The sequence below is a fragment of the Solenopsis invicta genome, chromosome 6 (assembly GCF_016802725.1).
Source record: "Solenopsis invicta isolate M01_SB chromosome 6, UNIL_Sinv_3.0, whole genome shotgun sequence".
Taxonomy (NCBI): Eukaryota; Metazoa; Arthropoda; class Insecta; order Hymenoptera; family Formicidae; genus Solenopsis; species Solenopsis invicta.
Genome location: NC_052669.1, coordinates 14,611,169 through 14,635,924, shown reverse-complemented (window position 1 = coordinate 14,635,924; position 24,756 = coordinate 14,611,169). Strand labels below are relative to the sequence as shown.

Genomic DNA, 24,756 nt, shown 5'->3' with positions numbered 1-24,756 from the left:
TTAGAAATTTCATCTTTTATACTGCATTTATACAGTTCAATTAAAGTGTTTATTAAATTCCTTTAGTGTAGAAATATGCATAACCACGCTACTGGTGCGTGCACTTAGGATCATTTCTTATCTTGAAATAGAATGTTTACGTCTCGGCAGTATTGACATGTATAAAGTCAAGAGTTACGTACAGGTATGTAAGGAAATTCCTGTCCTGGAAGGACTGTCCTCGAAATGTTTTTGTCATCTTATGCGAGAAAAACATGCATTCAACTTTCATTGAGAACATTTTTCTTTATCTCTTATAGTTTCGACGATACACGCTTCGAAAGAAAAAACCCGATTTTTTTCAAAGGGGTGTTTCACCCTTAAAACTGTATTAGGACACGTATAAAAAATACGTGTCCCTTATTTTAATCTGTACAATATATTAAAGGCACGTCGAAATAGGAGGGAGTCACTTCCGTAGCGCACGAACTCGCGGACGGGTGCGCGTAGTGTGCGTATAGAGAGGTTTTTAATTATTTTTGGAAAATGGGAATGTTGTATCGTAACTTTATCATATACCGTTGAATTCGTAATAAAATAAGCTTTATTTTGCTTATAAAAAAAATAAAAATTTTGAAAAAAAAATAGGTAAGTGGTGAGGGAAAGTATTAAAGAAATTAAAAAAAAATTTTTTTTCCGCTGTTATAAATTACTCTTCGAGCCATTCAAATTTCATTTAAAACACTTTCTTCTATCTCTTATAGTTTTGACGGCATACGCTTCGAAAGAAAAAAACCGATTTTCTTCAAAGGGGTATTTCACCCCCTTAAAGTGCGTATGGGAACGTATAAAAAAATACGTGTCCCTTATTTTTATCTGTACCACAACATATTAAAAACTCGTTTTAATCTGAGGCGGACACTTCCCTGTGTTTCCTTGTGAGTACAAATCCTAAGTTGTCCAGTGATAGGATTATCTCTGCAATATTTAAGTTGCAATTTTGAAAGATGCCAAAATTAAAAGTCATCCAGTACACTATCGAGAACACATTTCCATGACTTAATAATGCAACCGCAGGACTCATTAATATTATAAATGTGTATGGAGCCAATGCAAGGCTAAATAACACTGCAGAAATTTGAAGATCTATCCTTGAAGGAAGAATGTAAGTATTTCTAGTATGAAAAATGGACTGGACCAAAATTTCAGAATTCTCCAAATTAATTGTTCTTATCAAGAGGTATTAGAAAAATAATTGTTGTTGCATCCTCTATTTTAAATGAGGTTTAATAAACACACACTCACACTCACACACACACACACACACACACACACACACACACACACACACACACACACACTCACGCACACTCACACACACTCACGCACTCTCACACACACTTACGCACACTCACGCGCACACCACACACACACACACACACACACACACACACACACCACGCACACTCGTGCGCGCGCGCACACACACACATTGTTACGCCGTTCCCGCGTGACTGGCGCAATCAAATAAAGGCTAAGGTTATAAATTACTTATAGTTTCCGCTCGCCCAAAATTATTTCGCGTCGTCCAGACGGTTGATCTTGATATCGCGACAATTAGTTAACGCTAACATGGGTAAGTTGGGCGATAGACGTGCTCTTCGACACGTCAATTCACTAATTAATCACTTACAAAAATGAATCTATGCAATCACAGCCATCTAAACGCTCAAGAATTGGCTAACTCTATCGAATAGTAGAGGAGCAAGGTGATCCGTTTATTCTAGCTTCGCGAGTAGGTTGGAAGACAGGCAAGAATTTCGACGCAGATTAGTAACAGAAATAACATTTATTTAAGAATCAGTACATCATAAGACCGGCGTGAATTAAATTACGCGAAATTAATAGCTCGGCGACAATCCGCTCACCGGGAATCAAACGCTCGAGTGTCCTCGGAAAATGCCCATACGGAGAAAGGAATGAAACCGGGCTTACCAGGAAAATTAGCACGAATGCAAACTTTTGGTAGCGCTACTTCACCGATGTTCACCAAATATGCTTTGCGGCGCTCTGTTTCACTCTCGCTATAAGGGCGACAACACGTACAAGTTACTTTACGCACGCGATGCAGAGGTCCATACAGAATTCTGCACTAATTTCGGCAGCTGACAAGACATCCGTTTCCAGGAGATTACCCCCCCCCCTGCAAGTCGCAAAAATTCCCAATAAGTTCGCCACGAGGTCCGCGGAAAGTCCCTCACACTTGCCGTCGATCGTTCTTTTTCTCTCTTTCTACACCACGCAAATGGCGCCCTGCGCCCACTAAATGTGACCGGCGACAGAATGCGAGCGCGATTTCCGCCTCACTCGCACGCGGCTTTACAAAGTTGAGGTTATCGCAACCTCGACACGCGGGGCACGCTCACCGATACGAACCGCTCTCCCTAGGCGTCGTCCCGTCCTGCTTGTTTGCACCGTTGGTCACCGTGCTCTCTCGGTGCTTCGTGTCTCAATCTCAATCTCCTCATCCAGGACCGGGAATCGCACCTCTACATTGTCGTTTCACTTACTGCGCCGAATGTGAAGAATCGCGCTCGATAACGGATCGATTTTGCGCATCCTTCTTTCTTGCCTGGCGTGCGCGCGACGCTTGTGCGTGGTGACAGCCAATCCGCGCTTTCTCGCGGTTGCTGCTGTGCCGACGTCGTAATTTGGCCTGTCGCCGGAGAGCGTTTGCAGGACCCTGGCCTGACCCTTGTAACCCATAAATTTTCATCAGAAGTTATTTTTCATTAAGTATTTTCCAAGTTTTGACGCTTGAAAATTACAGTACACTGTAGCTTTCAAGCTTCACAACTCGGAAAGTATTCAACAAAAATAAACTTTCTTGTAAGGTTTTGGAAAAGTCTTGACACCAGCTATTAGATTTTGGAATCAAAAATAAGGTGTTTCATTTAAAAAAGTTAATATGATTTTGATCTGACCTTGGCGACGCCATCCAATTCAAGCTGATAATAATAGTAAATAAATCTTTTGAAACCCTACAACTTTTATCTGAAACACTTTTTTCTAAAATTCTTAGTTTTTGAGATATTTTGCTGTTTCGGTACTTCCCCCCCACCCACTCTGTATAAAGGGTATGTAAAAAGTGTTGAAACCCCTAAATATTTCGGTTCCCTAGCATTTCACAAGAAAATGTTTTAGACAAAGTTGTAATGTTTCAAAAGATTCATTTACTGATTTTATCAATTTGACCTTGGATAACGTCGCCAAAGTCAGATTGAAATCACATTAACTTTTTTAAATGGAATATCTTATTTTTCATTCCAGAATCTAATAGTTGGTGTCAAGAATTTTCCAAAACACTACAAGAAAGTTTATTTTTGTTGAGTACTTTTTGAGTTGTGAGGCTTGAAAGCTACAGTGTACTGTAACTTTCAAGCGTCATAACTCGGAAAGTCATTAACAAAAATAAACTTACTTATAGTGTTTTGGAAAGCTCTCGAATTTGACTACAAGAAAATGCAATAAAAGATATATAATGTAGAGAAGTACCGATACCCTTTAATTAATGAATTACCGATACTCTAATATTGTATCTTATATACAAATATATATATATATATATATATATATATATATATATATATATATATTGTGACGTCCAGCCCAAATAATAGATGAATAGAAAGTGGTTGAGAAAGGGAAGGACGCAACGATTAGAGAATGTGCACGCTTGGTTAGCCCAAGCGACACAACGGAGCGCGTTGATAATCCGGGATATATGGATCAGAGGCTCACAGCGGGTGTCCAATGACAAAATATCCGAGCGTTCCGCCTCCCTCGGTCCTGTTTTGAGGCAGCACATCTAATTACTTTACCTCAAAATTGGAGGTAAAGCAGGAGGAATCTCCAGTGCTTACTTTGTTAAGAGTGAGGGATGGTGGTCGTGTTTGAGAAATTAGCGGGTAATTGTCATAGATAGTTTATTTTAAAATAGTGACAATAAAAGATAGTATTATAGTTTGTTTGAATAATAGTCGACATTGCAAATATATTATAAATTTCAATTGATATAATGTTTTTTGATGGGTTTGAAGGCAACGAAGTATGTTACAAGGAATACTTGCGGTTACAATATTGTTTAAATTTATGCATAATTTAACTTTTTATTCTTACAAATTATGTTATTTAAAATAGGGAAAACAAAGAATTAAACATTTCTATAATATTGTTTAACAGATTGAATTAACGTTTCTTTTGTCACAATTACATTATTTAAGTTAAAGAAAAGAAGGAATTATATTGTTTAACAAAGAAAAGAATAGATTAAACAAATGTTCCTATTGTTATAACTATATTATTTAAAATAATAATTACAGAGGTTAATATGTTAGTTTATATTTGTGACGAGTAATACTATTTTTTTATATCAATGGTTCGGATTACAATTCTAATTGTTCGTAAGTGTATCTGCGTGTGTTTAAGTGGGAATTTCATTTAAAACGGCAGAGTTGGGGTGAAAGTGATTTAAAAATATTAATTTGGGGACTAAACAGTAATTCGGATATGTTTGGAGAAGGTATACAAGGATTGGTGCGTCAGAGGCAGAATGAGAGAGAAAAGCACGAACTACCTCGAAATCAAATTCTGGGCTGATTGAGAACGGCCCAGGAGGCAAAGGGTTGGAGGATAATGGAAGCACTGACAATACTAAATCTAAAAACTGAAGAAGACCTTAGGCAAAATAGCAACAAGGGGAAGATGGTGGTAATTTATCTAAATTGTATACTAGGGCGCGGGAGAAGGAGAAGGATGCTCATTCTCGAGATTATGCGACCCTAAGATTGCGGAATCTAGAGGAAGATGATCTTCCTCTAAATCGTGGATCTCAGAGGTCGGAAATCTGGGAGGAGAGAGAGAGAGAGAGAGACAGGGAGTCTGGAAAGATCTTATATGTAAGTTGACTAGCTACAGAGTCCGACGAATTGGCGCGAGGCAAATTAACACGAAGTTCAAAGGGGGACGGAAACTCTTTCTCTTCGTAAATAACCGGCGAGTATGAGGAAGATGTGTGAATTATGTTGAGTTCTGCGGCAACCGTTTCGATCCTTTTTACAATAGATCCATGCAACGCTTGGAGCCTGCGGATTCTTCTGTTTCTGCTGTTCCAACGACGCTTTGCGGCTGCTCGGGACTTATTTTTATAGATTTTAGGAACTTTGGAGTTGTCCACTAAAATAAAAACAACTCCGTTTCTCTCTGGTTTTGCAAAAAATTAATTTAAAATTAAAAGGTTGTTTCAGATTAACTCGAACAGGGTTCAAGTAAATCCAGAGAAAGAAAAAGAAATAAATGAAAGATTCCTTCAGATTAAATCGAACGGAGTTCAATTGAATTCAGAGAAAAAAAGGAAATAAAATGAAAAATGAAAAGTTCTTTCGGATTAACTCGAATAGAGTTCGAGTGAATCCAGAGATAGGAAAAGAATTAAATGAAAGATTTCTTTGGATTAAATTGAACGAAATTTAATTGAATCCAGACAAAGAAGAAAAGAGTTAAGAGATTCTTTCGGATTAATTCTAACGGACAAGCAAAAACAGGAGGAGAGAATGAAATAAGAAATTCCTTCGGATTAACTCGAGCAGAGTACGAATGAATCCAGAGAAAAAAAAGAGAATGACATGAGAAAAATGAAAGATTCTTTCAAATTAACTCGAACAGAGTTCGAGTGACTCCAGAGAAAGGAAGAGAATTAAATGAAAGATTCCTTTGGATTAAATCAAACAAAGTTTGATTGAATCCAGAGAAAGAAGAAAAGAGTTAAGAGATTCTTTCGGATTAACTCTAACAAACGAGTGAATTCAAAGAAAGGAGAGAATGAAATAAGAGATTCCTTCTGATTAACTCGAGCAGAGTACGAGTGAATCCAGAGAAAGGAAGAGAGAACGAAGTAAGAGATATTTTTTTGAATTAACTCTAACGGACGAGTAAATCCAAAGAAAGAAGAAGAGAATGAAATAAGAGATTCCTTCGGATTAACTCAAACAGAGTACGAGTAAATCCAAAGAAAGGAGGAGAGAATGAAATAAGAGATTCCTTTGGATTAACTTGAGCAGAGTACGAGTGAATCTAGAGAAAGGAGGAGAGAATGAAATAAGAGATATTTTTTTTGGATTAACTCTAACGGACGAGTAAATCCAAAGAAAGAAGAAGAAAATGAAATAAGAGATTCCTTCGGATTAACTCAAGCAGAGTGCGAGTAAATCCAGAGAAAGGAGGAGAGAATGAAATAAGAGATTCCTTTGGATTAACTCGAGCAGAGTACGAGTGAATCCGGAGAAAGAAGGAGAGAATGAAGTAAGAGATTTTCTTCTTTTGGATTAACTCGAACGGAGTTCGATTGAAGCCAGAGAAGGATAAAAGATTGGTGAGAAGAGGTATTGATACATTTTTTCCAACAATCTTTCTCTATCTATTATTTCAAACGCTCTCTTAAGATCCATAAAGATAATTCCTACCATTTTTCTTTCGCCCACTATTAATTTCCATTCGTCTATGACAGATTGAATAGCTGTTTTACACGAATAATATTTTCTAAATCCCGCTTGATGTTTGTTTGCAAGTATGTTTCAAGTTCTTCTTTTACTACTAATTCTAGCATTTTTTCATATATTGGTAACATATTAATAGACCTATATTCGCTCGTTTTTTTAGCTTTATCTATCTTTGGGATCAGTATTATAGTAGAGCTTTTCTAATCTTCCGGACAGTGACCTTCTCTTAAAGAATTATTTACTAAATCGTAAATTCTTCTTTTATTACAGGAAAAACTACCTTCAATATATCACTAGTTATTCCCTCTTTCGTACCTTTCTTTGTTGGTAATCTTTTTTGGTAACTATTTCTTCTGCTCTAGTGTAACAACCTCAAAACTTTCTATAATTTTTTTGTTCTCGATAGTATAAATAGTTTTCTTATTTATATTCATCCAAAATTCAATTATATTGCTGCTGGATCTATCTATCTTTATAGAGTTTACTATACTATTAATACTTTGTATATAATTGTAAATTAAATTTATCGGCTATGTTGCACTCTTCGGTATCGCCTAAGATCTCAAAATCTATATTTCCTATTTCCTTTATACCTACTGTCTTGCCCTTAATTACTTTTTTCAAGGTTTTCCACATAGTCGTAGGAATTTCTTTAGATCTATCATATTTTCGTGATATTCGTTTTTTCCTTAATTAATTTTACTACTCCATTTCTTTCAATTTTGTACTGTGATCAATTTTGTTTTACCGTGCTGTGACCAATTGTAATACAGTGCTTTCCTATATGCCTTATCCTTCCTATTCGCAGTCTCTGTTATCTCATCTGAAAACCATTTTTTCCCCTCCCATATTTTTGGAATTCTAAATTTTTTTTTTTTGGTGCCATTACATATAACGCATCTACTATATTTTTAACAAATTTTTTTCGTTTTCTTACTCACACTCATACATTCACATTGCCATCCCTGACTTTTCTGTAATTTGTTTTTTACTAATATAACAAATTCATCTGTTATAGCTAAGCAATAACGCGAGGCACGGCAACCGAATGAGGTTACCATGTCACAAAAATGTTATAATTAAGCAATACGCGAGGCATGACAACTAAATAAGATTATAATGCCACGAATGTAAAGCATTCCGCAACACGGAGCACAAAATCCCGAAAACCCGCGGACTACTTGGACTAACCGTGTCACGAAAATGCTGACGAATGATTGCACCAACGACTTAGCGCAATCAGCCCTGTACAAAAGCATCGCCGAAGAAATCAAGCGACGGATAGTAATCAGTGAAGTCGTGTGAACAACAGTGTGTCCCGTCGTACTCAAAGCTACGTCTGAGTGTAACTACGCTGTAACCAAGTGTGAGACAATTACATTTATTATTTTGAAACTATTCAGACTCCTTCTTTTCTCAAACTTCTCCGCCGGACTTCGAGATCCCTGGTGTTCGCGTGCTTTGGCTTGCCTCATGCGTTCGCCGCACAACAAAATTGGTGTCAGAAGTGGGATCTATATCCCGACATCACGGAAAAAAGGTAACCCTGAAAGACAAGGAAGATAAAGGGCAAGCCAAGGTAAGATACCCCTGCCAGAACCCAAGGAAATCCACCCACGCATCGAGCCATAAGGTTACAAAGCCATTGAGCCATAAGGTCACAAAGCCATCGAACCATTGAACCGAAGAGCTACAGAGCCACAATGCCATCAAGCCATTGAGCCACAGAGCCATCGAGCCACAAGGCCACAAAGCCACTGAGCCACGAACCATCGAGTCGTAGATCCATCAATCAACGAGTCACTGAGCCGCCAGCCACCGAGCCATCAAGCCGTCGTGCCGCTAAAACGCTGAGTCAACGAGCCAACGACCTGCAGAGACGACGAGGCTAACGCTGACTTACTGACCTGCTGATAAACCGCCGAGCACCAGATTACGCAGCGCAGAATGAGGCGACAATATGCGGTCATTCTCACCGTACTGTAAGTCACTATCACTTTTCTTTTCCCGCACATGTCAGATGGGAAAAGCGACTCACTGACCGCGAAGGGAACCGAACTATCCGAGTCACCTAACAGTGAAGTAAAAGAAAACGCGCCTAGACAAACGCATCGCGACGTAGATAAAACGCTAACTGACTCCAAGTACGACTCGACCCGAGTGATTAGCAAACGCTATTTTAAAATCCGATTGCTCGACTTCAGCCTAATGGACAACGACACTACTAACGCAACGGAAGCGGAACTACCGTTCAATGCCAACTCCCGATTGGCACGCTCCCCCGTCAGAACGGCCGCGGGATCGAGTAATTCTGGCTTGTCAAATGCCGCAACAACTCGTGAAACTCAACAAATGCAGGATTCCCTGGGCGCCGATCCAGAGGCAAACTTAATACTACAAGGTGTCATGCGCGAGATACAAAGATTACAAACACGGATAGATAAAAATGAGGCTCATGCTCGCATTTCGCGAAATACTACGGCCCGCCGATTAAGTTTCCACGAACACGCATTCGACAATTCGCACGACCGGTATCCATAGGATATCAGGAACCAACGAGAGTCCACGGTCATCTTTTTGCCGCTTAAAGACGCTAGAAACATGTTACCCGAGATAGACGGTACCAAGTGAAACCGCGTAAAAGAATTTATAAACGCGAGCACTTACGCCATGAAAAATATACATCCCGCCGAGGAGCATAGAATATACGAGCATACTAGAAACCATTTTATGCACAAAGTTCAAAGATAAAGCAATGACCGACTTCCAAACGCGTAAAATTCACAGCTTCGATCAACTAAAACAAGAATTCAAACAAAAATATCTCGGAAAACGGAGTACAGTCCACCTCCAAATCGAATTCAATTCGCTAAAGCAACGGCACAATGAAAGCGCTCAGGATTTCGGTCGTCGCGTGGACCAATTAACAATGGAGCTATTTGAGTCTATGGAAGAAGGGAAAGATCATACCGTTGATCAAAAACAGGCAATACTAGAAAATATTAAAGAGCTGGCCCTTCACAATTACCAGACGGGTTTATACGAGGACATTAAGTTACTCGTACGCTCCCAGAGCTATACGTCCTTAACAGAGGCAATAACAAGCGCCATAGCAGAAGAAAAAGTTAGAAGACCCAATTACTTGCCACAACCCATTTACGGGAAAAAATAAATACGAGCCGCCGAAACGCACCTCCTATCAGCCTGCGATATAATGTAAAAAATGTAGGAAAACTGGGCATTACGGTTAAGACTGCCGAAGCAGTCGCTACGCAAATCGTTTCTCTCTGCCAAAATCAGAAAAATGATCACGCGTGAAAACAGTGAAAAACTACTGCAATCACTGCAGAAAACAAGGGCATACCAGACAAGAATGTTGGTCTTTAAATGGGCGACCAGAAAAAGCAGAGAACTTAGCACGCTGAGCCCGAAAAAATATAAGAAATAATAAAAGGGAAAATAATCCAGAGAAACGGCGAGCGAAAGCCGCCGATGCGCCAAGTAGCGAAGACGAGGAAAGAGACAAAAATCCGCAGCATAAGCAAATCGCCGCATAGCCACGCACCGAGAATGGGCGAGACCTAATCTCACTACCCGTACAGGAAGCCGCAAGGAACAAAATAGAATTTCTATTTGACACCGGGGCGACAATCTCATTAATTAAGCTGAACACTCTGGCCGATGAAACAGAGATGATGGAAGAAGAAATTCAACTTACAGGAATATCGGGTCGCTCTATCAGCACGATTGGAAAAGCGTACATCCATATAATAATAGATAATAAGCTTAGAAAGCACCCTGTCTATGTTACACGAGACGAAGTGCCGTTTGCCTATGAAGGCATCCTTGGAGTCAACTTTATCCGAAAAAATAAAGCGACATGTAACTACGACACGAAGCAGGTGACAATAAGCAATACGCAATTTAAACTATACCCATACAAGAAAGTAACATTAAGACCGCGCAGCGAAACACTGGTCCAAATAATTACAAATACTAACGAAACGGGGATAACAAGGATAAAAGAGACTACGCCAGGAGTGTATATAGGCGAATGCTTAATAATCCCACACAACTATACGGGCGTAGTAAGCATGATAAACACAACGGACGTGTTGGTAGAGATAACGACGCCGCACGCGACACTCGATATGATTGAGGAGGAAAACAGCCAAGAAATAAACGCCGTGCATCAGCAAGAAAATGAAAACGCCGCGCCACAAAAAGATAGACAAGATAGATTATGAAAATTACTGCGTACAGAACGCATATTAGTTAAACGTTGAACAACAAAAAACTCTAACAGAAATTTGTGAAGAATTTTCCGACATTTTTTTTCTCGAAAAGGACACACTCTCGTGTACCCTAGCCGTAACGCACGAGATAAATACGCGAATAGATAGCCCACTCATAAATATAAGACCTTACCGCCTGCCGGAGAAACTGAAGTAAATAAACAAGAAAACTGAAGTAAATAAACAAGAAAAAATGCTGAGAGATGGAATTATTCGACCTAGTTAATGGAAGCAAGTTAATGGAACGCGCCGATACTAGTGGTGCCCAAAAAAGCCGACGCGTCCGGAAAACGGAAAATGAGAATTGTAGTAGACTTTAGACGATTAAACAACCTAATTATAGGCGATTCATTCCCACTACCAAACATAACGGACATATTAGATAAACTGGGAAGTGCCAAATACTTCACAACGCTAGACTTAGCGTCAGGGTATCACCAAATACCCATGGCAAAAAAAAAAAATAAAAGAAAAACAGCATTTTCCACACCATACGGGCATTACGAGTATAACAGAATGTCATTCGGATTGAAAAACGCACCGGCAACATTCCAGCGGCTAATGAACTTAGTGCTCGCAGGCATTCAAGGTATCAGATGTCTCGTATATTTAGATGACATCGTCATATACGGGCCAAGCCTACAGAAACATAATCGCCGTCTTACAGAAATATTCCAACGATTAAGACAACATAACCTAAAGCTTCAGATAGACAAATGCAAATTTCTAAGAAAAGAAGTTAACTATTTAGGGCACGTAATTACTGAGGAAGGAATAAGATTAGGTCCAAATAAAATGACGGCAATAAAAAATTTTCCGACACTGAATAAAATCAAAGACATTCAAGCATTCCTAGGACTAGCAAGATACTGTAGGAAATTTATAGTAAACTTTTTGAAAATAGCGAAACCGTGCTAACACAGAAAGATAAGAAATTTGCGCGGACGGTAACGCAAGAGCACGCATTTGAGTCGCTAAAAAATAGCTGACAACAGCACCGGTGTTAAATTACCCGGACTTTAAAGAGACATTTATAGTGACAACCGACGCATCCATCTACGCGATAGGAGTTATACTATCACAAGGGCCGATAGGACAAGATCACCCAATCGTATACGCTAGCCGAATTCTAAGCAAAGCGGAACAGAACTATAATACAACAGAAAAAGAAATACTAGTCATCGTATGGGCAGTAAAATACTTTCGGCCATATTTATATGGAACTCACTTTAAAATCATTATAGACCATAAACCGCTGACAAGGCTTTTCAGCGTGAACGACCCAGGTTCACAATTAATACGGTGGAGACTCAAATTAGAAGAATACGACTATGAGATCATCCACCGAGCAGGAAAGAGAAACACAAATGCCGACGCTCTGAATAGAAATCCAAGCACAGGTCAAGTGAACAGTATCGAGTAGAAAGAAGAAGAATACACAGAAAAAGAAAAAAGGCAGCTCCTATACGAATATCACGACGCCCCCACGGGAGAGCACCAAGGAGTAGAACGCACTCTAAATCGTCTGAAGACGAAACATAAGTAGAAAGGCATGACAAAAGACGTTGAAAATTACATCGCAAAATGCGAAAAATGTCAAAAAAATAAACTATCAAGAAAACAAAAAGCGCCGTTGATAATTACAGACACGCCGGAGAAACCATTTCAGAAATGCGCCGTAGACACAGTAGGACCGCTAACAATGACAATCTCAGGCAACAAATACTTATTAACATTTCAAGAAAATTTAACGAATTTTGGGAAAGGTATACCAATACCGAACCAAGAAGCGAAAACAATCGCCAAAAAGTTTACAAATAATACTAGAATGCGGAATACCGGAGACAGTACTCACGGACCAAGGAAAAAATTTCATAAACGACTTATTTAAAAACGTATGCAAGATATTACAGATAAAATAGGTGCAGACAACGGCGTATCATCCTGAAAGCAAAGGAAGTCTAGAGCGTTCTCATCGAATGCTGGCGGAATATCTGCGCCACTATATCAACGAAGAGCAGACCGATTGCGACAAATGGATCCCTTACGCAATGTTCGCGTTTAATACGACACCGCACACAGCCATCGGATACACTTCGTTTGAGCTAGTGTACGGGAAGAAAACCACGTTATCCAAGGCACTATCAAAGACGCCGGGAACAACGTACAACTACGACAATTACGCACAAGAGTTAAAAGAAAGAATAAGAGCCGCAAATCAGATAGCACGAGAAAACCTCAAAGAGAAAAAAACTTAGGCGAATGAATACTACGATAGGAAAACAAAGGAAACCACCTACAAAATCGGAGATAAAGTTTTACTTCACGACGAGACTCTAAGAAAAGGAAGATCAAAAAAATTAGAAACACTATGGGTCGGATCATATGTAATACTAGAAAAACACGACGATATAAACTATACAATCAAGAAAAGAAGCACAAAAATAAGAGTACATATAAACAGAATAAAGCAATTTATAGATAATTAAAAGAAAAAAAAAACACAAAATAACAAGGCATGACCACACAAAAAATTCTTTTCCTTCCCTCCCACTTTCCCCTACCGAAAACGCACTACAAAGAAATCGCTTAAGAAAGCATACGCCCACACACACAGACACACAGGCTCCACAAATAAAATAAAAGCGAAAAGAATGCCATAAAAAAGAGACAAACACACTAAGCGACAATATAACGGGCAAACAGAAAGTAAGCACACAAATAAACAAATAAAACAAAAAAAATAAAATAAAAAAATTTATATTTATTTATTTTTTGTTAACGGAGAAAAATCCTCATAGGATACCTCTCCCCCTCCTAGAGGAGAAGGTTATGCCGGATTCTTACCGGCTAAAAAACCTCGACGGTCAAAGTAAAATCTAACAATCAGCAAAAGCCACAACACTACAATAAAAGTACTAAACACTACGATTACAACTAAAAAAGATGAACAAAAAATACAGTCACTACTCCCCCTCGAGCCCATCCCTCGAATTGTTACTAAAATCGGACACAAAAAATTTGTCCAAAAGAGCCTTGACGTCACCAGGCGGAATCGGAACATCAGGTAACTACACATCCAAATCATCGGCATCACTAAACTGCTCCTCGTCCTCGTCGATCTCCATATCATCATCCGGCTCGGAGTCCGAATCCGGAAAACCTCCAATAAATTCATCGTCGTCACCAAGGACCTCCACGTCCTCAGCCGCGCCAAATTGAAGATCCAAAAGCTCCGGATCCACCTCATCCTGCCCAGACCCGACAGACGCGTCCTCTAGGCAACTCGGCCTGCAAAACTGGCACAAAAAAAAATGCATTTTTCAAAAAGAAAAAAGCACCGTACAACTCAAGAGACAGCCAGACAAAGACTGAAAAACCGCGAAGAAGAAACAATAAAAAAGCTGACAAAGCCAAAATAAGAGGTTATCTTACCCGACACCGGGTAAGAAAAAACCTGAGTACAAAATTAGAAACCCGCAAGAAGATAGCAATACACTCATCAAGAAAACGAGAAACTGCCAGAGAATCCCCACGAGGAACAGTAGCAGTGGACTGAAAAGAGTGATCGGAAGCTGCATCCGAATCACTATCCACGCAAAATATCATTCAACCTTGGGAACATATACATGGGCACATCAGCGACAACACCAGGAGAAGAATAAAAAACGTCCAAAAAGTCGGTCGGATCACCCTTAAAACCGACCGAACTCTCCCGGAAATCATCCGGATCATCCTTATCACTCTCCCAGACAGAGTTAAAGAAACGCAGAGGAACGTAACATAACATGACTAAAAAGACCGAACGATAACCCACAAAAGACAAAAATGACACAAAAAGACAGTCATAAACCCACAATAAAAAAGACCGATCAAATAACAAAAGCTGAATAATGATAAATAAAACCAATTACATTGCAGACTCATGGCCACGTAGACTCTACCGGAGAAAGTAAAAACGAAGCCGTCGTACGAAGTGCAGGAATTCTAGCAGGAACCCCAGGAATATACTTTGAGAAAATAGGAACGCTACAACGGGTAGAGGAATCATGGAAGTTAACAATAAAAATAGACGTGACAGCAATAGAAGTACGCGTCTAGCAACTACAGCACTACCTACAAAACACTGAGGAAATGTGCAATCTAACCATAGGAGACACAAACAGAAACTGCAAAAATACATTACAAATATTGAATAAAGAGAACGAAAAAGTAACGACAGCTACAGAGAGACTACAAATAATTTACAAGAAGCAAACAACAAAACAAGGATTAATAGACGCAATAGGAACAATTTCCAAAACACTATTTGGAACAATGGACGCAAACAATGCAGTGATTATAGGCGAACAAATGGCAATGATACAGAAACGCCAACAAACAGAGGAACACGTAGCAAAAAACCAATTAAAAATAGTAAATGCAACAATAGGACACATCCAGGCACTAGAACAAGTAATAAACCGCAACAAAAAAATAATCGCTAACATGAAGTAAGAAACAAGGTGAAACAACGCGCATTGTCGGCGGCTCGATGCGCGGTAAGAGGCGTGGCTCGATGTGGTGAACCAATGAAATTTGGGTCCAAATATATCCGTGCAATTTGAATACGAAACAATTATATGTAGTCACACGTACTTTAATTGTAGATGTTGTTAAAAAAAATAAATATAAAAATGTAAAAATACTTGAAATTTGTTATCTTTAACACAAATTACTGTTTCAATAAACACTGTTGTTATAAACATGAAATACAACAATTTAGCCATAGACATAAGCTCATTCTTATAATTTTCCAAATTTCTTCTAATCCAAGTTTAAAAAATTTGAAATAACAATTATCACAATTTTCATTAATGTACAAAGTCTCAACTTTACCTTCACGTTCTTCCTTTTTTAGTAGCTTTGAATTTCTCCGATTCACCGATTATTTCCAATTCACGTATAAATACAAGTATAAATACGTCTCAGTACCGGAGCCGTAGCCATATTGAATCTTAAAATTTGGACCCACTTCTGATTGGTCTAGAGTATGGTCTACTGCGCATCTGGTTACTTGTTTCACCTTTCTTCTTACATCATGATCGCTAATATAACAAAAAATTACAAGTACAAACAGCACAAGTAATAAAAAACAAAGAAATAGACGAGCACCTCATAACAATTATTGCCGTGCTCACAGACTTGTACGAAAACATCAAGGACGTTACGGACTACTTAATAGCAAAACAAGACGGAGCAGTAGAAACAAGACTACTGTCAATCAACGAAATAGTAAAGGACCTACAAGAAGCCACGGTCCACCTGCCAAACGGACTACACTTCCCCTTCAGACTACTCATAAATTTCCTAATAATAACGTACCCCGTGTACAAAATAATAAAAGTAATACCACTACCAATACACGACTACGACAATGTATTCGCATTAGTCAAAATAACACAGCCACTAATAGCCATAAATAAACTAAGCTACAATTTCCTCCGATTAGAAGCACAAGACCTAAACAAATGAATAAAAATAGATAACACATACACGTACAAAGAAAATCTACCGATATACCATCTGCAAGCCAACGCACCATGCAAAGTACAGATATACACAGGAGCCACCAGGTACAAGAAGAGCTGCAAGAAGAAACATATCGTAGCCAACAGCACATTATGAATCACACTCACAGAACCACAAGCATGGCTATACTCCACGTTGACGGAAGAAAAAACAACAATAGATTACGACAGCTAGGGCAGAACGCAAATTACAATAAAAAGAACAGGAAAGGTAAAAATAAACGACCATTGTAAATTCACGACAAACAATATAATATTAATAAAAAACGAAATAGGCACATGTACAATAGAGGCACACCTCCCGGAAACTAACCTAACACTAATGCAAAACAAAAATAAAATAACCGCAATCCCAGAACCTAACCTAAAACAAATTATAAGCGACTCTGCAGAATTAATAGAAGACAAAAAAAAACTAAGCAAAATATCCAAAGAAATTAACAGCGAAAGCATTCTAACATCCGACAAATTTGTATACAGCACAGGAACACTAGCAACAATCACAACAATAGCAGCAATAGCAGAAATAAGCGTATAAATATATAAGCATAAAAAGAAACAGAGCAATAACAAAATAACAGAAATGCTAAAAAGAAAAAGATTCGAAATAACCGCTGAACAAAAAGTATAAACACGCCAAGCGCATGCAACAACGATAGCAATAGCCAGCAAAAATAGATAACAGGAAATCTCAGCCCCTTCAATTTCCTTTTTTCAAGGGGAGAAGGATGTTATAGCTAAGCAATATGCGAAGCATGACAACTAAATGAGGTTATCATGCCACGAATGTAAAGCATTTTTGCAACACGGAGCCCGAAATCCTAAAAACCCGCGGACTACTTGGACTAACCATGTCACAAAAATGCTGACGAACGATTGCGCCAAGCAACGGCTTAGCGCAATCAGCCCTGTACAAAAGCATCGCCGAAGCGATCAAGCAACGGAGAGTAATCAGTGAAGTCGTGTTAACAACAGTGTGTCTCGTCGTACCCGAAGCTACATCTGAGTGTAACTAAGCTGTAACCGACCGTGAGACAATTACATTTATTATTTGAAATCATTCGGACTCCTTCTTTTTTCAACCTTCTCCGTCGGACCTCGAGATCTCTGGTGTCCGCGAGCTTAGGCTTGCCTTGTGCATCCGCTGCATAACATATCTTCATCAAACTCTTTGTAATTTCTAGTGCTGAATTCACTGTATTTACTTTGATTTTTACTCACACTCAACTCTACTTTCAGCCACGCATGTTCCATAATCTTAGGTTCATCAATTACTTGTACTATTTTATTATTATTAGAGAAAATTAAATCTATGATTGTTTAACTCTCGTCAGTTCGTTCACATATTGTTTCATGCCCAAGCTTAAAATTGTCTGTTGTAATTTCTTCGCATAAAACGAGTTCGTCATAAGATCTTTATTAAAATCTCTCTCTCTTTCTCTCTCTCTGCGGCCAACCCGAATACTTGCTGGTGCGCATCTCCGCTGCGGGACAGCGCCCATTCTTGTTAGCGATCGTCTATCGGCCGCCTAAGCTAGGCTATATTGTCAACTTTCGGCAAGATTTTAAAAGATTTCTTCCATCTTTCCCAGCCGCGGTCGTGATTGGTGACTTCAACATAGACCTAAACCGACGTTGTTTTGATGCTGACCTGCATGACTTCTGCAAAAACAATCTCCTTTTCATTGTTCCATACGCCGCTTCTCATCATACTGCTACATCGCACACACGGATAGACCATTGCTTTCTTAGCAATCGGTCTTTCGTGTTGTCGCTTTCAGTATGCCCTCTCCTTTCTGTCTTGTCACGACTTGATTGGAGTCACCCTGGACTGCAACTTTAATAGATTCCCGCCTCGTGTTATGTTGGTTTGCGATCTCTCAAAACTGAATTTTGAGACGTTACTTGGCTTTCTGGGCGCCCTCGACTTGGCCTCTTTCTATCAGTCCAATGAGCTGGACGATATGACTGCCACTTTTACTAGTTTTCTTAACACTGCTCTCGACACCTTTGCTCCGCTTTACTCCATCCGCATTAGAAGACTTCCGGCCCCCTGGATTGATCAGAGCATTTGGCTTCTGATGCGTGCCAAGAACTCTGCCAGCATACCGCCGGCATCCCTCTCCCACCAATCTCGCTAATTTTTGCTCCTTGCGTAATAGAGTGAGCGCTCTCTCGGACGCCGCCAGAAACACTTATCTCGGCCGGCGCTTGGACGCCGCAGCTTCTCCTACACGGTTATGGTCTGAGTTCCGTTCGCTCGGGCTGGCCAGGCCGCGGTCCTCCGCCTTGCCTCTCGACCTCTCCTTCGATCAGCTTAATTCCTTCTTTTCTTCTTTCTGCCTCCCTCCTATCCCTTCTCTTACCCCCTGCCGTCCCCCTCCCTCTTTTCTGTCGGTCCCTCCCCCTTCTCCCCCTGGTCCTTTTCCTTCTTCATCTGCCGTTTTATCCGATCCGTCTTCCTTTTATTTCCTACACATCACTTCTGTCACCCTCCGAAGGGCGCTCACCCGGTGCTTCACCAATGCCGCCGGATAATCTTAGTCGGCATTTCATCCTCGACTCTCTCCCCATCACTTTCGACCCTATCCTCAAACTCCTAAATCTTTTACTCAATTCCTCCACTTTCCCCTCTTCGTGGAAGCGCTCTCATATCATTCATCTTCTCAAAGTCACTGCTCCTTCCTCCCTCTCTGACTATCGGCCTATTTCCCTTCTATGTTTCCTTTCCAAGGTCCTGAAGCGCATTGTCTTTCACCAGCTGTTCTTCCATCTTTCCTCTCTCCATCTCCTTGATCCTCTTCAGTCCGGCTTCCGTCGCGGTTGTAGCACTCAAACTGCCTTGGTTAAACTGGCGGATGATGTTAGGCAGGCGGTCGACCTTAGAAGAGTAACTCTTTTTATCTTATTTGACTTTTCTAAGGCCTTTGACTCCGTTAGTCATGATCTACTCCTGCGTAAACTCTTGCATTTCTGTATCTCTCCACCGGTCATCCGCTGGTTTGAATCTTACCTCATCGGCAGAAGTCAGCGCGTTTGTGGACACGACGGTTTCTCCTCTTGGTCCTCTATCCAGGTCGGCATTCTTCAGGGCTCTGTTCTTGAGCCCCTATTCTTTGCTCTCTACATCAATGACTTGAGATCCCTTATTCGCCACAGTCGACATATCCTTTACGCCGACGATCTGCAAATCTATGTCAATTTCTCTTCTACAGACTTCGAGCACGCGCTCGAATCAGGGAGGACATCTCTGCGATTGAGCGGTGGGCGCGCGTTAACTGTCTCACACTAAATGCCAAAGAAACCGTGGTCATTCTCTTGGACAGCGCTCCCTATGTTAACAACATCCGTGCAAATAACGAGATAGTTCTTGAACTCAATGATACCCCTATTAAAGTGTGACTAGGTGGTCAATTTTGGCCTGACCTTCACCAGCTCGCTCAGCTGGAACGATCATGTTAAATCCATATCCCAGCGTGTAAACGGCGTCCTCTGGTGTCTTAAATATTATAGGCACTGTCTCTCGCGCCCCCTGCGCGTTCGTCTTGTGTCCTGTCTGATCTTCCCCTTTTTCGACTACTGCGCTGCCGTTCTGACTGACCTCACCGGGCAGCTTCGTCTCAAACTCAGGCGAACGCTTGCGTACGATTCATCTTTGACCGTCGCTGGGACGATCATGTCTCCCCCTATTATTCCCAGCTTGGCTGGCTGCAGGCGACCGATAGACAATCTTACCTATTCGGCTGCTTTATCTATTCTATCATCCGTAGTGACATCCCGTCTTACTTGGCCTCCAAGCTCTTCCCCTGCTCTAGACCCAGAGCTACCTCTAGAGCTTTCCCTGGACCTGGTCATTCCTTCATGTCGTACCTCCACTTATCAACGGTCCTTCGCTGTGGCTGCGCCCACATTCTGGAACTCATTCCCCGTCTCCATTCGCAACGCCGAGACCATACACACTTTCAGACGCGGTCTCCTCCTCTTCCTGCGGCAGCGGGGTGCTTCTCTGTCCCTGGCCCAGAGAGGGCGCATATTTTCTTTCCTTTATTATTATGTATTTTGCGTTATCTGTATTTTTTTTTTTCTTTTTGCACGCTACTTATTCATTCTCATTTTTAGTTCTTTTATTCTCTCTTACATTTTTTATCTTGCGTTAATTCTATTTACTCATGTTATGCGTTATACTCACACTCTGTTATTTGCATTATCTGAGTTTTCCTTTTTTTTCCGTTACCTTTATTTTTATTCCTACTCTGATATTGCGTCAGTAATTGCTTACTTGCGTTATTGTTATGTTTATTTTATTTTATTTTGTACTCACATTTGCAATTTGTTTATTTTTTATTTTACTTTTATTTTTCGTTGTCTCTATTCAATTTAGTTTCTATCTTGTTACTAGTCTATTTTTTTTAGTTTGTAAGAGCTTTTTTCTTTTTTTTCTGCTGTACACTTGTGTGTCCTTAGAGGGCTTGTCCTAGGGCTAATAAAACGCATTCATTCATTCATTCTCTTTCGCTCTCTTTCTCTCTCTCTCCTATTACCATGTATTCTCTTTTTATTATTAACTTCTCTACTATATCCTCAAAAAATCTCATAAAATCCCCGTGCGGTGCGCTTGGTGAGTAATATATTACCATTATCACTACTTTATAAAGTTTTTCTTTCATTTCTATCGCAGCACACCAGCAATTTGATTCTATCTTTTTTATTAATACTATTTTATATCTAATATCGTCTATTATATTCATAATAACTTCTATTTTTGCCATCACATTTAATTACAGTGTAACCTGGCACATTTACTTCACTGTCCATCTTACTAATCAGCCTGGTCTCCGACATTGCTATCATCATAGGATTTATCCTCTTAATAACGTGATGGTGGAGTTCGTCTGTAATGGACTGGTAAGCTCTGCGCATTTGTATACATAATTATTTCTTTTTTCTTTGGTAGTTGCTATTTTATATCCTCCCAACCTATTCTCTTTTTCGCTTTCTGTAACGCTCTTTCAAAAGCTGGACATTTTCGACTGATGGCTTCATGTTCGTCATTTATCTTTAGATTGTATGTTCTATTTTTGAACATACAATTCACACATTTGCTCTCTGTCGCAGTGCAAACACGCGAGCTATGATTCCCTGTGCATTTGCAGCATGTTTCTTTTCTCGTACAATTTTTAACAATGTGAAAGTACCTTTAGCATTTAAAACATCTTTTGACACTGACGTGATTAAATACAGGACATTTTTTCCATCCTATATTTAGTTTTGTTTTCTTCAATATCAGCTCGTGCGTCTCTTCATTTACTTCTATTATTATTTATTCTTCTTTATTTCCTCTTCTTTGATTGTTACTCTTTTCTTTAACCATTTTCTTCACAATTTGCACATTTACTGTATCTATTTTATTCTGTTTCTTAATCGTATTTATAAATTCATTATCATCTAAGTTCATCTCTTCTAAATTTATGTTAACAATTTTTACTTTTGGTTTTGATTGAGACGACTCCAGCACTTTATAATTCTCTCCCAGCTTAGCCTGTACAGTCTCTTTTAATTTTTTCATTTTTTTCAGCATAAGCGATCCGTCACCTGTGATTCTTACACACGTCAGCACTACTGCGTCCACGTATAATGTCTACTGTCTTGTGAGGCTTCGATGTCCCAAACAATAATTTTACTGCTCCCACTCACAGATCGCCATATCCCGGCTGGATAACTTTCACAGCTATCCCCGGTCTATAGCGGCGTAAGTCAAACAACTTATTTTACGTCTTTTCTCACTTTAAACCACTCAAAAATTATTACATTTACGGAGCGACTCTTAACACGTCTTCTCCTCGCAAGAGAGTGAAAGAGCGAGGGAGAAGGAGAGGACGAGGGGGAGGGAGAGGGTGAAAAGGGGTGGGAGAGGGAGGGGGAAGAGAGAGAGAGGGAGGGAGAGAAATCATCATTTATTGAGCGCTCTAGGTAGTTAGCCTCTCAAGCGCTGAGACCAAAATACATGAAAATACGCAATAGAGCTATAACGTGCTAAGAACGCAATGACAATTAATGTACCTTAAAAATACAGAAATAAAAAAGTATAATTGTGAATTTACAGAATAGGAAAGAATATATGAAATATAAGTATGAGTAATAAATAGTGAATAATGAATATAAGTTTGACGCAAGAAGTATATGTATGAATAATGAATGACGGGTGATGAGTATAAGTTTGACGCAAAAAAGAAAAAAAGCTGTAGAACAAATAACATAAGACTAAAAGGATAATTACAGTCGAGTTGTGTGGTAACGCATTGCGCAGGGGATATGAGGCCTCAATGGTTACAATCCATTAGATGTGCTAATAATTTACTTTTAAATTCTGTCAATGATACTGACCCACAAATGTTAGTACAAATATTGTTCCAGAACAAAATCGCTGTGCAACAAAACGACTGTTTATAGGAGTCTGTACGACATATTGTTAGAGCCAAAACATCACCGCGAGTTCTCGTTGTGCATATGGAGATATCACTCTTAAGTTAAATTTATTGTACAATGTTGTGGGTGTTCTTGATTGCAAGATTTTAAAAGTGAGACAATCGATGAAATACATCCGTCGTGCATGAACCTTAAGCCATTTCAGCCTGTTATAGTACTTCGTGATATGTGCGTCTTGCCTGATTTCAAAAATGTACCGAATGCAAGCATTAAAAGCTCTGTGTAGAAAGATCCTGCTCTCTTGTCATATTAGTGAAGACAGCAGCAACAGTAATTCAATATCGGTTGAACGAGCGATGACACCAACCTGACTCTGAGAGGCCTGGTTATCAGCTGTTTAAATAGCTTTAACTAATATAGCACAATGCGCACTTTGGAGGACATCGCGATGACTTGATTACTCCACGAGAGAGTGTTAGAAATACGAAGACCTAGACACACTACAGATTCGCGGTACGGAATAGGAGTATTATCGACTACTATACTCGGAGTCTCCTCTGACACGAGCCAATTTATATATCTTGCAGTGTCCATAATCATAGCGGATGTTTTTTTTGGGTTAATCATCAGATTATTGTCAGTACATGACGCTCCTGATGCCCTCATTCAGTTGCTGAACGCCCTCACGCAGGTTGCTCAGATCAACATGAGCATAAATAAGGAGGTCGTTTGCATAAAAGTTATATTTACAACTCCTCAGTGTGTGCCCGAAGTCACTCAAGTACAGAATAAAAAGCAGTTTCAAAAGAGATCCTTGGAGCATACCTCTATTAATGTGGAACCCCCATGCCCGAAATCGGATCACGAACGGACTGTCTCCTGCGGTCTAGATAGGAGCATATCCAACGCAGAGTAGCACATGAGAAGTTGATGTCACTTGGTTTGCTTATGACGGTGTGATGATTTACGCAATCAAAGGCCTTGGTGAAGTCGAAAAACACCATGATGGTCACTTTACGCTCGTCCGCTGCACCCCTGACGTCATCCAACATCCTGAGGAGAGCCGTTTGAGTGGAGGCGCCCGTCCTGTACGCTGATTGATAAGGGTTGAGCAGATCCACATTATTAATAAAGGTGGAGATTTGAGCCGCAACCACACGTTCAAGAACCTTTGAAATAGAACACAACAATGAAATAGGACGGTAGTGAGCAAGCTATGACGCACATCTGACCTTTGGAATAGGACAGTCAATTGGCGATTTCCAGAGCTGCGGAAATACGCCGTTGACTAGACTAAAATTAAATATATGAGAAATGACAGGTAATACACACGGTAAAGCCTTTGCAATAAGTTTGACAGAGAGACCATCACATCCAATAGCTGTAGATTTGTCTTTGCGAAGAGTACTAAGCATGTTTCTTGACAGTATATCTTTTCAGTAAAATTTGGTGTCGTTGTAAGTCGCATCCACTAGATATATAACACCCAACCGCTCGGGCCCAACGTCCGATCCCGCACACGCAGAGAAAAATTCATTTAGTTCCCCCACCAAGAAGAGTAAGCTGCCAGTCGAGGCCCTCTGTCTAACAAGTTCCAGATGTCTCAGTTCCTTCCAAACTGAACCTAGTTCCTTGAGGTTGTCAAAGGTCGCGTTGTAGTAATTGATTTTGGCAGTTTGCACCATTACGTGAACTTTCTTTTTGAGTAATTTGTACGCCTTATAATTAGAGACAGACCTATGCCTTCTCCAGACTCTTCTGGTCTTGTTCCTGTTTCTCATTTCCGCTTTAATGTCCGGTGTTAACCAAGGCACCGGCGTGCGCTTCGGCCGAATTACCTTAAACAGTGCGTGCCTATCATAGGAATCCAGTAGAAATTTATTAAAAATTTCTACCTTTACATCAATATCGTTGTTGAGGTACAAGGAA

General features: G+C 39.9%; 1 protein-coding gene across 7 annotated transcripts in view; it reads left to right on the top strand.

Annotated features, from left to right (window-relative positions):
* LOC105198089 (follistatin) overlaps nt 1-24,756 on the top strand; it is a 621,281-nt gene that overhangs the window by 216,621 nt on the left and 379,904 nt on the right. The window contains exon 5 of one of the 7 annotated variants that reach the window (XM_039451100.1): nt 21,977-22,150. The exons of the other annotated variants lie outside the window; for them this stretch is intronic. Within the exon in view, the coding sequence (XP_039307034.1) occupies nt 21,977-21,981 (5 nt within the window). The 3' untranslated portion in view covers nt 21,982-22,150. The remainder of the gene's footprint in view (nt 1-21,976; nt 22,151-24,756) is intronic. 7 annotated transcript variants of the gene reach the window in all.